Genomic DNA, 17,704 nt, shown 5'->3' on the forward strand with positions numbered 1-17,704 from the left:
CCAGAGCTTATGAGCGATACAAAACCGTTATGCTGGAAGAGTTTTTAGTTTTGGTTGGTTTTTAGTAAAGGGGTAAGAAGACAAAGAGAAGAGGGCAATTTAGATAATTTGGTATGACAATGATATTGATCAATTGACATTATTTTTTAAAAATGGATAATTTGATATTTTGAACAAAAGAAATGGGTCACATGTACAAATTTTCCTAAATATTAGGTCGTTAGCCCAAATTTCGCCATCTTTACTCGGCCTATGGGGGCAGAGGGGACGGCGGCGGCAGAGGATAGGAGAGCGGCGAGGGCGGCGGATTCGGTTGGTCGGTGGGTTTCTCGGATTGTTTTGATCACTCCTCAGCAAATATAACCAGGTTTTTTCAATTCGACGCCTTGGTACATCTTTCATTTCGACTCAGAAGCATCTCTTCGCATCGCCCATTCTGCCATAGATTCAATTTGTCTCAAATTATCACAAGCAGCTGGTCAAGTACAGTAAAGCTTTCAAAATTGGAACTCTTCCAGGGATGCCGACTACTACTGCAGCAATTGCAGGTTCAGGAGACTCGTCCAATACTATAATTGGTTCTAGTGTTGAAGATAAATCCCTCAAGGAATTAGCGGCTGCTCAATCGCAATATCATCCCCAAAATGAAGTGCAAGAACTTGAAAAGTTGGGCAAACACATTTATCCTTGCCAACAGGGAGAAGCTCAGGGTTCTCAAGAGACAAACCGAAGTTTTGGGAATGATCCGGACATTGTTCCTCATGATAGTGTGTTTAACATTGCCGTCTCATCTTCTAGCAAATTCAGGTCACATGTTAACGACACCAGAGATATTGACAGTGCTGTTCAGGATGCTGTGTTGAGGGAACAGGTATGCACGAATATATTTCAGTTTTTCAATTTCCTTAGAATTTTGTTAGCTTAGTTGGTGCTCTCTCCTCTTGCTCCCCCATTCAGCCCGACTCCTTTTGCTTTCCGTTTAGCCCTCATGTTATGTTTCACCTTTATGGAAGTCTTAGTTAATCGTCTTTTAAGCTTTTTTTTTTCCTAACTATTTTTGATGGCGCTCCCTGTCATCACCTCCGTTCTAATGGGGACTAATTTTATGGTTTTTTTAGAGTACAGAGAATAGACTTGAACATTTTCAAAGTTTCTCAATCTTTAAGCTCCTATTATGATGATAAATGATATGGAAAGAATAGTGAGGAATTTCTTTTGGAAGGGGGAGCCTTTCCGACGGGTAGTCGCTTGGTTAAATGGGGCCGAACTTCTCTGCCTCTTCAACATGGGGGCTTTGGTGTGGGCTGTCTGCAGCAAAGGAACAATGCCATGCTCCTTAAACGGCTTTGGTGCTTCATCTACGAAGAAACTGCCTCGTTGATTGCCTATGAAGAAACTGCCTTGTGGAGAGTTTTGATTGCAAGCATATTCGGCTGCGAGCCTCACGGGTAGATGACCTGCCCTCCTAAAGGAGCCATCAAGGCTAGATTGTGGGTTAACATTGCTAATAACAGTGCTTTCTTTTTGTTCATTCAGTTTAAAGTGAATAATGGAGAGAGAAAAAAAAATTGGCGTGACATATGGGTAGGGGAAATTTCTTTGAAAGAAGTTTTCTTTCCTCATTTCTCGTAAGAAGGATGCTATCATGAATGAGTGTTGGAACAGTGAATGTAATGATTGAGACCTTGGTTTCACTTTTTAGAAGGGGCATTAAGGACAACGAATTTGATAGCTGGAATGGTCTTGTCTCGATGATTGACACAATTAGATTGAGGGATGGCACTGATAGAGCCTACTGGTCCTTGGAATATTCAGTGTTCTCCACCCAATGATTAATGCGATATGGAACTTCAGTATTCCAAAAAGTGTAAACTTCTTCCTTAGGAGTCTCACCCATAATAGTCTTAGTACTCGTGAGAGGTGGCAGAGGAAGCGAGAAATCATTGTTTATCCCCTTCGACGATCATTATGCTTTATGGGGGAGGAATCCAGTAACCAATTGCTTCTTAAATGCAACTTTTCTAGAAGTGGCTGGGTTTTGCCTTTTGAAGCTTTTGACTTAAAAATCTGTCTTTCGGAGGAGATGGATGGTTGGCTTTTGGAAGCTCTAATTGGGTGGCACTTTAAAGGTAAAGCAAAAGTTCTTTGAGGGTGTGCTGCCCCGGGTCTTATGTGGGAGTTTTGAAAAGAAAGGAATAGGAGGAATTTTGAAGATGAGTTTAACTCTTCGTTGATTTTTGTTACATTGTACAAATTATTCCTCTTGGACTCTTAGACATCGGGTTTTCTTTTGTACAGGATTGCTCGAATTCTCCAAAATTGGGGGTTTTTGTTGCTCTAGTTTTCTCGGGGGAGGAGTTCTCGCCTCTCTGCCCTTAGACTGTTCTTTTGTGATTTATACAGTTTCTTGTTCCTTATAAAAAAGATATACAGGAACTAAAATAGAACATGTCCCCGATTATAGTGACCAAAATGGAATTTTTCCAAAAAGATGTTAGAACTTCTGTGTATGATGGAGGAATGAAATGTTGTCTTTGTCCCCAAGACATATAAGATATAACAAAGATGGACAAAAGGTCTTTCTTAGCAAGTTTGGAACCTCTTTCAAAGCTTCTTCTTCGAACATAGCTTGACACTGGTCAACTAGAAACTTATTTTCTCTCCTTTGGAGTTGTCGCAACCGCCAACCTTAAGTTCTCCTAGCTTTTTTTCCACCTGCTAAAAGAGGACTTTAAATGAGATAGTAAATAATATTATTATTACTAGAAGATGGTTTCATTGTGATTGATACACCATGAAACTATTTCAACGTGCAGCCCTTTCCTTGTTGACTAAGATTACATATATTGAGCTCGACTTATATGGTGAAACAAGGGCTGGGTGGTTGTTAAGAATCTCTATTTGCATTTTTAGAGGTAGAACCTTTTTTTGCATTGTATAGCTGAAGGTTAGTTTAGTTTTTGAATTAGGGGAGAACCCCAAATATTACAAGGAGTTATAGGAGGGAAAGCTAATTACCGACTAAAAAAGGTACATTGAAATGATTGAAAGGGTGCTTGGTTTTACACCAAGAAAAAGCAGTAGACAAAACGCATTTCATAAAACGAGTAAAAGAGGAAAAAGAATCATTAAAGAGCCGTCTGTTCCTTTCACCCCATAAGCTCCAAAAGAAAGCATGTATAATGGCCAACCAAATCGTCTTCTTAGTACTACTAAAAGGATGACCCACCAGCAATGATGCCAAAGCCGCAGAGATGCTATTAGGGCAAGTATAGGATCATCCAAAAGTAGACAAAACACTATCCTGAAAACTAGCAGCAAATGGACATTGCAAAAACAAATGAATTGGTGTTTTAGCATGCTTGCGACACATATGGCACCAGATGACACCAAGAGGGAGAAAGAGACATTTAAGGCAAACAGCGCTACAAACGGTTCGTAGTATTAATGGCACCCTAGCTAAACTCCCAACAAAAGATTTTAATCTAAAGGTTAGTTTAGGTTATGGAAGTCTAATTAAGGTTTGGAAGAGTCCTCTGCATGATTGAAACAAAAGTGCTTTGGAACAGATTGGGGGAGCTTGCAGGGACAATTGCTATGAAAACATTGAGGAATTTAAACCTTATTGAAACCTCCATTGAGGTTGAAAACAATTACTGTGGCTTTATCCTTGTTGAAGAGTAGCGTGATGCACCACACCACAAGTTTAAAAGAAATAATTTGAATATCATTAAATGGAAAGGTTGGAAGCCTATTTATACACAAAGAAGTGACCGGCTAAACCAGTAATTTAGTTTAATGACCTAGGTAGCTGGTCTTCATAGTGGGTGGTAGATCAACCTTGTAGGCGTTTTGTTCAAGTCGTTCTAGGATAGGAAATGGGCCAATCTTCTTGTATGTTAACTTGGAATGATAACTTGTAGGAAGTTCACATTTCTTCAAGTGAACTATCTCTATTTCTCCAATCTGGAATTCAGTAGCTCGTTTATGTTCATCGGCCTTGGATTTGTATGTTGAGTTGCTTGTTTCAAGGTGTTGTTGAACTTCATCATGAATTGCTTTAATTTGATCAGCCATTATGCTCGCCTCAGCACTAAGATCAACAGAAACGGGAATATTAGCAAGATCTAATGTTAACCTAGGTACATGAGTATAGACAATTTCAAAGGGGCATTTCTGTATTGAATGGTTGACCATGTTGTTGAATGCAAATTCAGCTTGAGCTAAGGAAAGGTCCCATTGACGTGGTTTGTTCCCCCTTAAGCATCTTAGAAGATTACTAAGAGTCCTATTTGCAACCTCTATTTGGCCATCAGTTTGCGGATGGCTCGTTGTGCTAAATAGGAGATTTGTGCCAAATTTTTTCCAAAGAGACCGCCAGAAATGACTCATGAACTTAACATCTCTATCGGATACTATGCTTTTAGGTATTCCATGAAGTCGAACAATTTCCCTGAAAAAAAGATTTGCAACATTAGACACATCATTAGTCTTTTTGCAAGCCAAAAATGTGTCATTTTGCTAAAGTGGTCTACTACTACTAAGACCAAATCATAACCTCGTCGGGTTCTTGGCAAACCAAGGACAAAGTCCATAGAGAGATCTTCCCAAATATTATCGGGTATAGGTAATGGGGTATATAGTCCTTGGTTAGAACTTGATCCTTTCGATGATTGACAAATGTAACATCTTTTCACAAAATTAGCTACATCTTTTTTGAGTTGGGGCCAAAAAACTTTTGAAAATAAGACTGCCCATGTTTTATCTCGACCAAAATGGCCTGTAAGGCCTCTTTCATGTGCTTCCTTCAGCAATGATTCACGAAGGGAGGTTTGAGGAATGCATAAAGTGTCGTTTTTGAATAAAAACCCATAAAAGATATGGAAATCTTTAGCTGGAATATGATTTAAACATGCTTGCCAAATGTTTTGGAAATTCGGGTAAGATGCATAAAGTTCAGGTAAATGGTCAAAAGCTAGGATTTCTCCTTGAAGTAGAGTTAGAAGCGTACCTTTCCTGTTTAAAGTGTCTGCCACTTTATTGACCTTACTAGGTGTGTGTGACAATCAAAACGTTGGAGGAATTGAATCAATCGAGCATGCATTCTGCTCACCTCTTCTTGAGAATGTAAAAACTTCAAGGAAAAATGGTTAGTTAGTAGTACGAATTCTCTACCCAAAAGATAGTGTTCCCATTGTTTGAAGTTCCTGCTCATAAGTAGACCATTTTTGTCTAGGGGGCTTAATTTTTTGCTAAAATATTTTGTGGAATGTTTGTCTTGGCTTAAAACAACACCTATCCATCCCCTCCCTCCTACTCCTCCCTCTCCTTCCCCATCCCAACTCAGCCTCCCTCCCCCTCCGATAACCACCTCGCTGGTTTTCTCTATGGATCCTCACCTTAACCGTGTCCCTTTCCCTTTTGTTTCCCTCTTCTCCTTCACTCTCAAGTGGTTCCCCTTCCCGTGGCTCGCTGTGCGTTGTGTCTATGTGTTTTTCGGCCATGGAGATCAAAAGTTGTAATATTCTGGATCACTTTTTCTGTATGTGGCAAAAGGGTTCCGGGTTCCTTGTGGAAGATTTGAAAAGAGGCCAGTCCATGTTCCTTTCTTTAGCCTCAGCCATTTGGCTCAAAGAAAGCTTTAGAAGACTATTGTTTGGTCCAACTTTTGAATTCTTTTTGCTAAAGGAAAGAGTAGATGAGAGTTTCATCCGCTTAGCCAAATTCCGAGCTAATGATAAGTGGTTTGTAGAGTGTGAAGTGTGACCAGCCTCAGGGGGAAGAAAGAATATTCACGTTCCATATGGTGATGAAAAATCTGGTTGGCAAGAGTTCAAGGATATGATTGAAGCCAACATTCACATCTTCAAAGATCCATCTGTTCAGCAAGATCATCAAGAGAAAAAATATTCGGAAGTGGTGAAAGGAAGAAAAGAGCTCCCTCAGTCGGTTTCAAAACCCCCAAAGCTTAATACAGTTGCACTTCAGAAGTCCTCTGTTCAGAGTTTAGTAAAACAGAGTAAGAGCTCATTTTGGATTCAAAAGGATCATGAAGTTCTCAAAGAAGATTTTAGTAGAGCTCATTTTGGATTCAAAAGGATCATGAAGTTCTCAAAGAAGATTTTAGTAGCTTATGGCTCATCTCAAGGCTCTTGGTCTATAATGATTGGAAGGAAATTTCAAAAGTGTTGAGTGAGGCCTTCAAATCCAGTGTTACTATTAATTCCCTGTTTGCAGATAAAACTTTAATTAAAGTCAGTAATGGTGATTTGAATGCTCTGATTTCAAACCCGGGCAAATGGCAAATGTTTGGTCCGTTTCACTTGTTGTTCGAAAAATGGAATCCGACAAGGCATGGAAGAACCTCAGTAATGAAAGGTTTCGGAGGATGGTTATCAATCAAGAACCTTCCACTGGATTATTGGGGAAGAAATACGTTTGAAGCCATAGGTGCTTATTTTGGGAGTTTGGAATCAATTGCTTCAGAAACTCTCAACCTAACAAATTGTTTAGAAGCCAAAATTCAAGTTAGAAGAAACCTCTGTGGGTTCATGCCGGCTACAATCGAAATGAAGGATACAAATCGTGGGAATTTTTATTTAAATTTTGGAGATATTGATTGTTTAGAAGCTCCATCCAAGTCTGTGGGGAATTTATTCTTTAAGGATTTTTCTAATTCAATTGACCTTGTTTGGTTGAATGAAGTTATTAAAGATGAAGGAGTCAATTTCAATTTAGATATTTCGGATTGGACCTTCCTTGTCTCCTCTCATTCCAAGCCTAATTTCTCAAGAAACCCGAATCCAATCTCAAAAAAGAGTTCCCTGCAAAGAGCTGCAAGTTTTGCGGAGGAAGTTGAAAAGCCACATTCTCCTCATTCACTGGGAAGATTCACGGGAACTCCAACCACCCCTTCCTCCATTTTAGCCGAAGAAGTCGAACAACCTCTTGCAAGTAAAGGGTCTCTTGTGAAAGAAGTTGAACAGTCACAACCCTTTAATGACAAAGCTGAAAAGGCGCCTCGGGTTTTTAAGAAGAGAGAGAAGGGAGAAAATGATTGTGTAGCCGGCTTCTTGCCTTTTGAAGTTGAACAGCCGCTTACTCAAGAAGGTGATAAATCCTTAGGACTTTGTGACGCGGAAGTACCTATGTTAAATTTTAATTTGTGATGCGGAAGTACCTATGTTAAATTTTAATTTGCGGCAGGCAGCTTTGCTTTTCCCAATCACCAAAGAAGTCCAATCGTCAACCAAGTCCGTTACAATTCTCCCCTGCTCCAACCCGATTAAGCCTCCTTCCCCTGTTTCCACTAAAAATCTGGCTCCCCTGCCTCTGCCGGTTCCTGAGTTCTCCTTAAAAAATTCAGTCTCCTCCTCCGCGTAACATCTCCCTCCCTGCTGTAAATCAGTGCCAAGGCCTAGCAAATCAGGGGCTAAACGACAACACAAAGCAAAGCATCCCCTCTGCCTCTTTAAATCCTTCCCAAAGCATTTCATCAAAAGAAAGCTTGTGAAAGATTCAATCAAGAAATCAAGTCTTAAAGCCAAATCAGTGGCTGTTTGAAACCCGGATTTATTAGAAGCTCATTGCACTTCAATTCAAGGTCAGCCTCAAAGTTTCAAGTCAGCCCCCCTCCTCCTCTCTCTCCTCTTTTTGAACACTCTGTTTTTTCTCTACCTAATTCAAAGTATACTTTTCTGAGAGGTTCTCCAAGCTCCAACCCGGGTGATTTTTCAACAGATAAAGGGGATGTCTTCCTTAATTCTCCCTTCAGTGTGAGTAGTGAAGAAGGGGATTGGGTTAGATCTGAAGGATTTTCAGAAGAGACAAGAAAAGAAGCTCCAATTGTACCTGATTTAAATCCCCTGTTTCAGACAGAGGAGGATAGCTCTTCAGAAGCCATGGTTGTTGGCTCCATCTCTACAGCCATCCCGTGTGACCTTCCAGCTCATCTAAAATCTATAGTCACGAATTTTCGTCTCATTCTGGATTAACGGTTGGTCGTTGAGGCTGCAACCAAATTTTTGGCGCATGAAATGGATATTACAAGATGGGAGCATGAAAGATTTCCTATGGGCAGAAGTACTAAAGGAATGAGGAAATTTAACAACTTCATAGACCAAGCCAATCTTTTGGAGGTCCGGTTGGTCTAGGGAAGGTGTTTCAGCTTCAAGATCTCTATTAGATCGCTTTTTCATCTCTAAAACTTGGGATGAGCTGTTTGAAAATTCTAGAGCTAATAGGCAAGTCAGATCCTTCTCAGATCACTTTCTAATTTTGCTAGAAGCAGGGTCTTTCAGCTGGGGTCCTTTCCCTTTTAGATTTTGTAACAACTGGCTGCTCAATAAGGAGTGTGTCAAACTTATTGAAACAGTTTGGTCAAGCAGTAATGTTCAAGGTTGGCTGGTTTTGCCCTTAATTAGAAGCTGAAAAAGGTAAAGACAGCAGTAAAGGAGTGGCATTCGAAATTCCAAGAAGATCAAAGAAGGAAAGAAGAGGGGCTGTTAAAAGAAATTGGAAAATGGGATGCTCTTGCCGATTGCTCTACCCTTTCTAGTAGTGAATTGGCACTTAGATCCACTTTGAAGTCAGATTTAATGTCTCTTTATAGACTGGAGGAAGTAAATCTAATTCAGAAAAGTAAGTTGAATTGGCTCAAGCTGGGATATGAAAACACAAGTTTTTTTCATAAATACTTAGCTGCAAAGAAGAGAAGAAACTTTATTTTTGAATTAATAGACGATCAAGGGGTGCCGACGACTTCTTTTCGAGAGGTTGAACGATTAATCCTAAATTTTTACAGCAACATTTTCCTTAAATCCCCGGGTTTAAGGCATATTCCTTTGAACCTAGATTGGCCATGTATCAATTCAAATCAGAATTCAAGCCTACAAGCCAAGTTCTCACCCGAAGAAATTAAGGCAGCTGTAAGGAAACTTGGAAAATGCAAAGCACCTGGACCCGATGGATTCACTGTGGAGTTTCTGTTGAAATTTTGGCACTTGATCAAGGACAATCTGCAATCCACCTTTGAAGATTTATATAAGAATGGTAAGCTTAATGCGTGTATAAAAGAAAACTTCATCTGTCTTATTCAAAAGAAGAAAATAGCAGTCAAGGTTAGTGATTTCAGGTCAATTAGTTTAACTACTGTCTTATATAAGGTTGTTGCAAAGTTGCTGGCTAAAAGAATAAAATTGGTTATGCCTAGCATTATAGCTTCTTCCCAAAGTGCCTTTATTGAAGGAAGGCAATTATTAGACCCCATTCTTATTGCTAACGAAGCTGTGGAGGAATATAGAGTGAAAAAGAAGAAGGGGTGGATTCTCAAGCTTGACTTGGAAAAGGCCTTCGATCGTGTTGATTGGTAATTCCTAGAAAAGGTGTTGAGAAGCAAAAATTTTGGTCAGAAATGGATAGATTGGATTATGGGCTGCGTTAAAAATCCAATGTTTTCCGTCTTCATTAATGGTAAACCAAGGGGAAGGGTGGCTGCCACAAGAGATATTAGGCAAGGTGATCCCCTCTCACCTTTCCTTTTCCTTCTTGTAAGTGAAGTTTTAAGTTCTTTGGTGAACAAGATTATTCAAGCCGGTCTTTATGAAGGTTTTGTGGTTGGCAAAGATAAAATTCAAATTTCCATCCTTCAATTTGCAGATGATACGCTATTATTTTGTAAATATGACAGCAACATGCTTGCAAAACTAAAGTAAACGGTGGAGTTTTTCGAATGGTGTTCAGGGCAGAAAGTAAATTGGGATAAATCAGCCCTTTATGGTATAAATGTGGATGAAAATGAGTTGATTTCCACTGCTGCTTCATTAAATTGTAAGGCTGATCATCATCCAATCCTATACCTTGGGCTGCCTTTAGGTGGGTACCCGAAAAATCTGTCTTTTTGGCAACCAGTTTTGGACAATTTTCAAGCTAAATTGGACAAATGGAAACGTTTCAACCTATCAAGAGGAGGTAGAGTCACATTATGCAAGTCAGTATTGTCTAACCTCCCAACGCATTTTATGTCCATATTCTATTGTCGGATGGAGTTGCATCAAAATTGGAAAGGATTACAAGGAATTTCTTTTGGGAAGGACACAATGGCAGCAAGTTAAATCACTTGGTGAAGTGGGCTTTGGTGCAAAAACCTTTGACAAATGGAGGCCTCGGCCTTGGTGGATTCAAAACTATGAATTTAGCACTACTTGCTAAAAGGGGTTGGAGATTTTTCAAAGAGGAAGGCTCTCTTTGGGGTCAAGTTATTAGAAGCATTCATGGCTCGGATCCTTTTAATTGGCACACGGCAGGTAAAGGGGGCAGAAGTTTGAAAAGCCCGTGGATCAGTATTTCGAAGTCTTGGCCACTTTCAAACTTGGAAATGGCAGCAGAATTGCATTTTGGTTAGATTGGGAAGGAGTGACCCCTTTCAGTACCTTATTTCCATGTCTCTTCAGAATCACCTTGTTTCCAAATGGTTTGGTTGTTGACCATTGGGACAACAGATTGGCCGCTTGGTCAATCACCTTTCGTCGTTTGTTTAAAGATGAGGAGATCATTTCTTTTCAAGAGCAGCTTGGGGTTATTGCAACAAGGAAAATTTCAGAGGATGTTGATAAAAGGGAGTGGTCAATTTCAGCCTCGGGTCTCTTCACGGTTAATTCCCTTAAAATACACCTTTCCCCCTCCTCCCCATTGGACAAATCTCTTTACTCGACCCTGTGGAAGACTTGCAGCCCGCGAAGGATCAATATTTTAGTCTGGATAATGCTTTTTGGTCAGCTGAATGTAGCTTCGGTTTTGCAAAGAAAGTTGGCAACCAGCTATATTTCTCCTTCAATATGCCCTTTGTGCCTACATTCGTCTGAAGATTCCCTCCACCTTTTCTTTGCGTGTTCCTATTCAGCTTGGTGTTGGGAGAAGTTGCTGTCCTTCTTCAATTTTTCATGGGTTATAAGCAATGATTTTAAGGGTAACTTGCTGCAGTTTTTAGTTGGTATAAATCTCCACAAATCCAGCCGTATATTGTGGATTAATGCGGTCAAGGCTCTTTTGACAAACCTTTGGTTTGAAAGAAATCAAAGGGTATTTCATGATAAGGCTCTTGGTTGCCAAGATCGATTCGAATCAGCCCGTCGGCTTGCTTCTTCTTGGTGTATCCTCTCCAAGCATTTTAATAGCTATAGTTTATCAGAATTCAATCTCAATTGGAGAGTGTTTGCCTCCCTTTCGAGTGATGGTTTTTAGCCTCTTCGGTAGCCGGCAGTTTTCTTTGTTTTTCAGACTGTTTGTTTCTGTTTTTGCCCATGTTTGTTCTTCTTGGGGAGTGTAATGCTTTGTGCTATTCTTATATTTATAGCTAGTCTTAGTTTGTTTTTGGATGTGATGAAGGTGCTAAGGGGATGTCAACCTAGTTGAGACGTCCGGGTGCGCTAGCTGATCTGTTTGGTATTCGGTTGTTATTTCACTCATTGTATAACTCTATTGTACTTTGGGCTTTTGCTCGCTATTCTCTTATATCAATGGATTGTTTCTTTTTTTAAAAGAAACAGCACCTATCCATCCCTGATGCATCTACTGAGACTTCAAAAGGTTTATGAAAGTTTGGAAATCCTAAAACTGGTGGAACTAAGAATTTCTTTTAATGTAGAATTTTTTTTGTTTGATCATCAGTCCAAGTAAAAGGCTCATTAGTTTTTAAACAAGCAATTAATGGGGCTGCAAGTGTACTGAAATTTCTGATGGACCTTCGATAAAAGGATGAATCCTAGGAAGCTTTGAATTTCTTTGATTGATTTAGGTTGTGGCCAATCAACAATAGCTTGGATTTTCCTAGGATCTACTCGAATACCTTGTGAACTTATTAAGAAGCGTAGGAAGTACAATTCAGTTGGAAGAAAAGAGCATTTTTTTAAAGTTGGTATATATGACATGTTCCTTTAAAACAGTAAAAACAGAATGCAGGTGTTCTAAATGTGCCTCATAATTAGGACTATAAATTAGAATGTCATCAAAGTAAACGACAACAAATTTATTTAGAAAAGGTAACAAAGTTTGATTCATAAGTCTCATAAATGTGCTAGGTGCATTGGAAAGACCGAAAGACATAACTAGCCATTCAAAAAGGCCTTCGTTGGTCCTAAAAGCTGTTTTTCACTCGTCTCTCGGCCGAATTCGATTTTGTGATATCCACTCCTAAGACCTATCTTAGAAAAAAGTGTAGCTCCTCGTAGTTGGTCCAATAGTTCAAATAAATGGGGTATAGGGAACCTATATTTGATTGTAATTTTATTAATGGCCCGGCTATCAACACATAGTCTCCAAGATCCGTCTTTTTTTGGAGCTAGAAGGGCGGGGAAGGTGCATGGACTAAGGCTTGGTTCTATATGGCCTTTTTCTAAAAGAGTTTGGATTTGTTCATGTAAGGCTGCATACTCTTTTGGGCTCATTCTGTAGTGGGGTAGATTTGGTAGTGAACTTCCAGGAATAAGATCTATGTGACGTTGTATATTGCGAAGGGGAGGGAGAGATTTAGGTTCTTTTATTAGAGTAGGAAAGTCTTTTAAAAGCTTGGAAATTCGAGGATCTAGATTGGAAGGGTTGGGGGTATCAAAAGTATCCTACATAACTATGAAAGCTACGGATGGTTATCATTCTTTCATCTTTTGTATGAAACCTTTACCATTTGTCAGGAAAAAGAGTTGTCTTTTAAGATTAGAAGATACCCTTATGTTGTTTTCATTCTTACCGAGAGGGAGGAGGACCATTTTCTTGCCCATCCACGTAAATTCGTAGGTGTTATTACGACCATTGTGAAGGGTCTTATTGGAGAGAATTATATATTTATTTTATTTCTTCTTTAGATTCTTTAGCTCTCCGTTTGAAATTTTATTGATATGCAAGACACTGTTTCTTATCTATTTAAATAAATTGTTAGTTTTTCAAACACTTTAATTAGTTTTTTTTCCCTCCTGACAGGAACTTGCTACCCAAAATATTATTCGTAGCCAAAGGTGATGGTTCTTCATTTGTTTTTGAGTTATTACAGTTCAAATTGATAATGGAAACTAAATATATTTTCTTTCCCAGAGACTCCGTGGGTGCAGATGGACTTCCTGTTGAGCGATCAGATATCTTTTCAGAACGTTATGACCCAAGTACTATTAAAGTATGTGATTTTCTACCTTCATAAAACTTCCATTCATGACTTTTCTTTAGAATGTAGAATAGCAACACCACACCCATCAATAGAGCTGTATGTCATCACTGCCACCGTGGTCCCCATTTATTTACTTTCTTGAGAAACAAATGTCTTGTATTGAGTGTATAAATGTACAAAAAGGTGAACTAGGGTTGTGTACTATAATTCGAGAACAATATCACACGCCCATTTTGATTTCAACTAGCTCATTTATACAGAACTTAAAGAAGAAATTTCATTGGTTAAGGCAGTTGGTTGTTTTTTTGAACAAGAAACAATCCACTTTATTAAGATAATGAAAGATGTTACAAGTGAAAAGAAGGAAACAAACATAAAGTGCAAAACAATCAAGCACACTAAAAAGCACAAAAACGGATCAGCAAATGCACCAGGACATCTCAACTAGGTTGACACCTCCCTAGCATTCTCATCATCTCCAAGAAAGACTAGAATCCAAAGCTATGTACAAAATGAAGAGAGCCTTGCAAATGACAAGGCTTACAACCGAATGATAATCTGAAAGTTAAACTGAAAATAATAACCAGCACTATGCTGTTACAAAATCAAGAGAGCGGGAAAATAAAGGCTTTCCAATTGAGGTTTTTGTCTTGTAAAGAGAAGTCTTGAAAAGCTTTAGAAAGCGAGCACCAGGAGGAGGTGTTGATATGGGTGATATCAAATTTAACGGAACTAGAGGAAGCTTTGTCTTGAAATACTCTTTGATTTCTTTCAAACCAAATTTCTGATAATAAAGCTTTAACTGCGTTGGTCCAAAGTAGTCTTGGCTTCTTCTTCAAACGTGGCCTGATCAAGAATTGAAGCACATTAGCTTTAAAATCATTATCAAGAATCCAGCTAACATTAAAGCACTTGAAGAGAGATGTCCAACAATTTTCTGCAAAAACACACTGGAAAAACAAATGCAAGAGAGATTCTGAGTTTACCCAACAAAGAGTGCAAACCTGTGGAGAAATATAGTGAGTAGGTAACTTCCTTTGGAGGATATCTGCGCTGTTAAGAGAGCCATTCAGCAAGATCCAAATCAGAATATTCACCCTTCTAGGGCTCTTAGATTTCCATAAGGCTGATTCTAGTAGCTGACCAATTGGGGAGAAGGATAGATGCTTTACAAGAGACTTGACTGAGAAAAACCCACTTGGTTCTAAAGACCACCGTCTTTTATCAGGAATCGAATTAAGTTTACAGTGATTGAGTTTTCCAGTCAAGTAGCTGGAAGTTTTCTGCCTCTTCATCCTTTAACAGTCTGCTAAAATGAAAAGTCCAAGATGTTGAAATCTCATCCCAATAATCTTGTAATGAACCTTCGGGTTTGGTGGAGATAGAGAAAAGATTAGGGAATGAGATTTTTAGAGGAACCAAATCCAACCAAGGATCTCTCCAAAAGCTTATCCTTTCATCGTTACCAACCTTGAAGGCTGCCAAGGAATCCACTTTTAACCAAAATATTGAAATATTAATCCATGGGCTTCTAAGGCTGGTGGAAAATTTACCATTGGTATGCCAACCAAACTTACTTCTTCCATGAATGCTTATAATTACTTTCCTCCAAAGTGAGTTGTCCTCAAAGAAAAACCTCCACCCCCATTTTGCTAGAAGGCCTTGATTTCTGAGTTTCAAACACCCAATGTCGAGACCACAATCTTCTTGGGACCGTGAAGCTATGCTCCATTTAACTAGATGATTTATTTTGCTTCCGGAATGCCCTTCCCAAAAAAAATCCCTCAATGTTCTTTCTAGAGTTTGAATCACCTTTTCTGGCATTTGAAAAAGTGACATATAGTAAGTTGGTATATGAGAAAGAACTGACTTACATAGGGTGGCGCGACCTCCTCTTGAGAGGTTGTATCTCTTCCATTTGTCCAGTTTGCTTTGGACTTTGTCAATCACTGGTTGCCAAAAAGCTAATTGTTTAGGGTATCCCCCTAGAGGAAGACCAAGGTACATAAATGGGAGGCAGACAGCCTTGCAATTTAGGAGGGCTGCTTCTGATTGTAACTTGAAATGGTCTATATTGATGCCACATAAAGCTGATTTTTCCCACAGCCCCGAACACCACTCAAATAATTCAAGTATTTTCTTTAGGTTGCTGAGTTTTTCTTTGTCATCTTGGCAGAAAATTAGAGTATCATCCGCAAATTGTAAAATAGAAACATGGATTCTGTCTTTGCCAACAATAAAACCTTCAAACTTGCCTTTTTCTTGAAATTGGGATAGTAATGCATTTAAAACTTCACTGACTAGTAGAAATAAGAAAGGAAAAAGAGGGTCACCTTGCCTTATTCCTCTTGAAGCTTGAATTCTGCCACAAGGTCTTCCATTTATGAAGATTGAGAATTTTGTGTTAGAAATACAACCCATCATCCACATAATCCATCTTGAGTCAAAATTCTTCTCAACCAGAATTTTTTCAAGAAACTCCCAATCAACCCGGTCAAAGGCCTTTTCTAAACCAAGTTTTAGAATCCACCCTTTTTTCCCCTTGGAACGGTAGTCTTCAACCACTTCATTTGCAATAAGAATTGGGTTTAAAATTTGTCTTCCTTCGATAAAAGCACTTTAGAAGCCTCTATTATACTTGGCATTACTTTTTTCAGCCTTTCTGCTAACACTTTAGCTACTAATTTGTAAGACAAAGTAGTTAGGCTTATTGGCCTGAAATCACATACCCGAGTAGCATCATTTTTCTTCTTAATAAGGCTGATGAAGTTTTCTTTTATACATGAATTTAACTTTCCATTATTGTAGAAGTCTTCAAAAAGTTCTAGGTATTTATCCTTGAAGAAATCCCAAAATTTGAGAAGGAATTTAGCTGTAAAACCATCCAGTCCAGGGGCCTTGTTTTTACCTAACAGATTTAGGGCAGATTTGATCTCTACCAAAGAGAACCTTGCTGTCAGCTTTGCATTATCAACAGTAGAAACTTTGGACCATTTCAGGTTGAGAGGTACTGTTCTTTGACCTGGAAACTTGGTATATAAAATGGAGTAGAAATCTAAGATGAGGTCTTCAATCTCTTTGAAAGAATTGGTTGCTACTCCTTGATCATTTATGAGCTCAGAAATCAGATTCCTTTTTTTTTTGCATCCAAAAATTTATGGAAGAATTTTGTATTTTCATCCCCTAAACTTAGCCAATTCAGCTTGCTTTTTTGTCTTAGATTTCTTTCGTCTGTTCTATAATGGGAAAAAAGTTCAGCCATCAACACATTTCTCAAACTTTTGTTTGAATCTGTTAAACCATGAGCTTCTACTTGTTGATCAATTTCCTCTAATTTTTTTAACAACACTTCCTCATTTGATTTTTTTGCTGTCTCAAAATCTACATGCCAAGCTTTAAGGGCTGTTTTAACTTTTCTTAACTTCATAGAGATGACAAATCCAACCTAACCTTGCTGAACATCCATTGACAAAGTGTCTTTAACAATTTTACAGCTTTCTACTATGGATAACCAACTGTTACAAAATCTGAAGGGAGATGGCCCCCATTCAAACGATCCGGCTTCAAGAAGTATTGGAAAATGGTCTGAACATGTTCTTGCCAATCTTACTACTCTAGTATTTGCAAAGATATCATCCCAAGTATTTGATACCAGAAATCTATCAAGAAGTGAAGAAGAAGCTGGAGGACCTTCTCTTGACCAAGTAAATTGGCCATTTCCAAGGGGGATTTCCAATAATTTTGCTGAATCAATAAATTTATTAAACTTCTTCATCCCTTTTGTTAATCTCCCTGTTGGATTTCTTTCTTGAATCCTTCCAGTGATGTTGAAATCTCCTCCCATGTACTGACTCGCAACAATACCCTGAAAGTGAATATAATTCCGGCCAAATATGATTTCTTTCTTTGTAATTCATAGGGCCATAAACATTTGTGACCTAAGCTGTCTTCTTGCATAATGTAATGCATTTAATTGATAATGAATAGCCTCCCTTAAGAACTTCTGTCACAGTGATCTTGCTTTCATCCCACATGGTTAACAAGCCTCTTGAATGACCTTGTGCTTCCATATACTCCCACCCTATATCTTTGGAACTCCAAATTTCTTTTATGAATTTGATGTCAAAAGACTTTTTCTTGGTTTCTTGGATCATGACCAAATCCGGATTGATTTTTCTGACACTTCTTCTTACTGCCAATCTTTTGGAGGCATCATTCAAACCTCTAGTATTCCATGAAATGATTTTCATGTTGAGTTCTTGTAATTAACCCAAAATCAATCCACAATCCTCTACCAATGAAATCAGGTTGTTCATTAGGTTGCTGGGAATATCTCCTTTTTCGATGGGCTTAATGCAAGAGTTGATGAAACTAACTGTGTTGAGATTTTCTTCAGGTTGGAACAAACAGTGCAAGTCTTGTTGCTGCTCATAATCAAGGTACTCTTCTTCTTGGAGGAAGTCATGGACTAGGCTGCCATTCTCCTCACTACTAATACTGAGCAGGGAGTCTTCATCTGAGTCATAGCCTTTAAAAAATTCCATCGAGGGG

At 38.8% G+C, this 17,704-nt stretch overlaps 1 protein-coding gene across 4 annotated transcripts in view; it reads left to right on the top strand.

The window, feature by feature from the left end:
* The first annotated feature begins 226 nt into the window (after positions 1-226).
* Positions 227-17,704, top strand: part of LOC120092051 (WW domain-containing protein) — an 85,059-nt gene continuing 67,581 nt past the window's right edge. For 2 of the 4 annotated variants that reach the window (XM_090307452.1, XM_039050244.2), the window contains exons 1-5: positions 227-367; positions 519-871; positions 12,973-13,007; positions 13,084-13,162; positions 16,648-16,857. In XM_090307452.1, the coding sequence (XP_090163578.1) occupies positions 521-871; positions 12,973-13,007; positions 13,084-13,162; positions 16,648-16,857 (675 nt within the window). In that variant the 5' untranslated portion in view covers positions 227-367; positions 519-520. The remainder of the gene's footprint in view (positions 368-518; positions 872-12,972; positions 13,008-13,083; positions 13,163-16,647; positions 16,858-17,704) is intronic. The other 2 variants (XM_090307453.1, XM_090307454.1) reach the window with 1 other exon arrangement.

This window comes from Benincasa hispida, chromosome 11 (assembly GCF_027475165.1).
Source record: "Benincasa hispida cultivar pf3 chromosome 11, pf3_genome.v1.1, whole genome shotgun sequence".
NCBI lineage: Eukaryota > Viridiplantae > Streptophyta > Magnoliopsida > Cucurbitales > Cucurbitaceae > Benincasa > Benincasa hispida.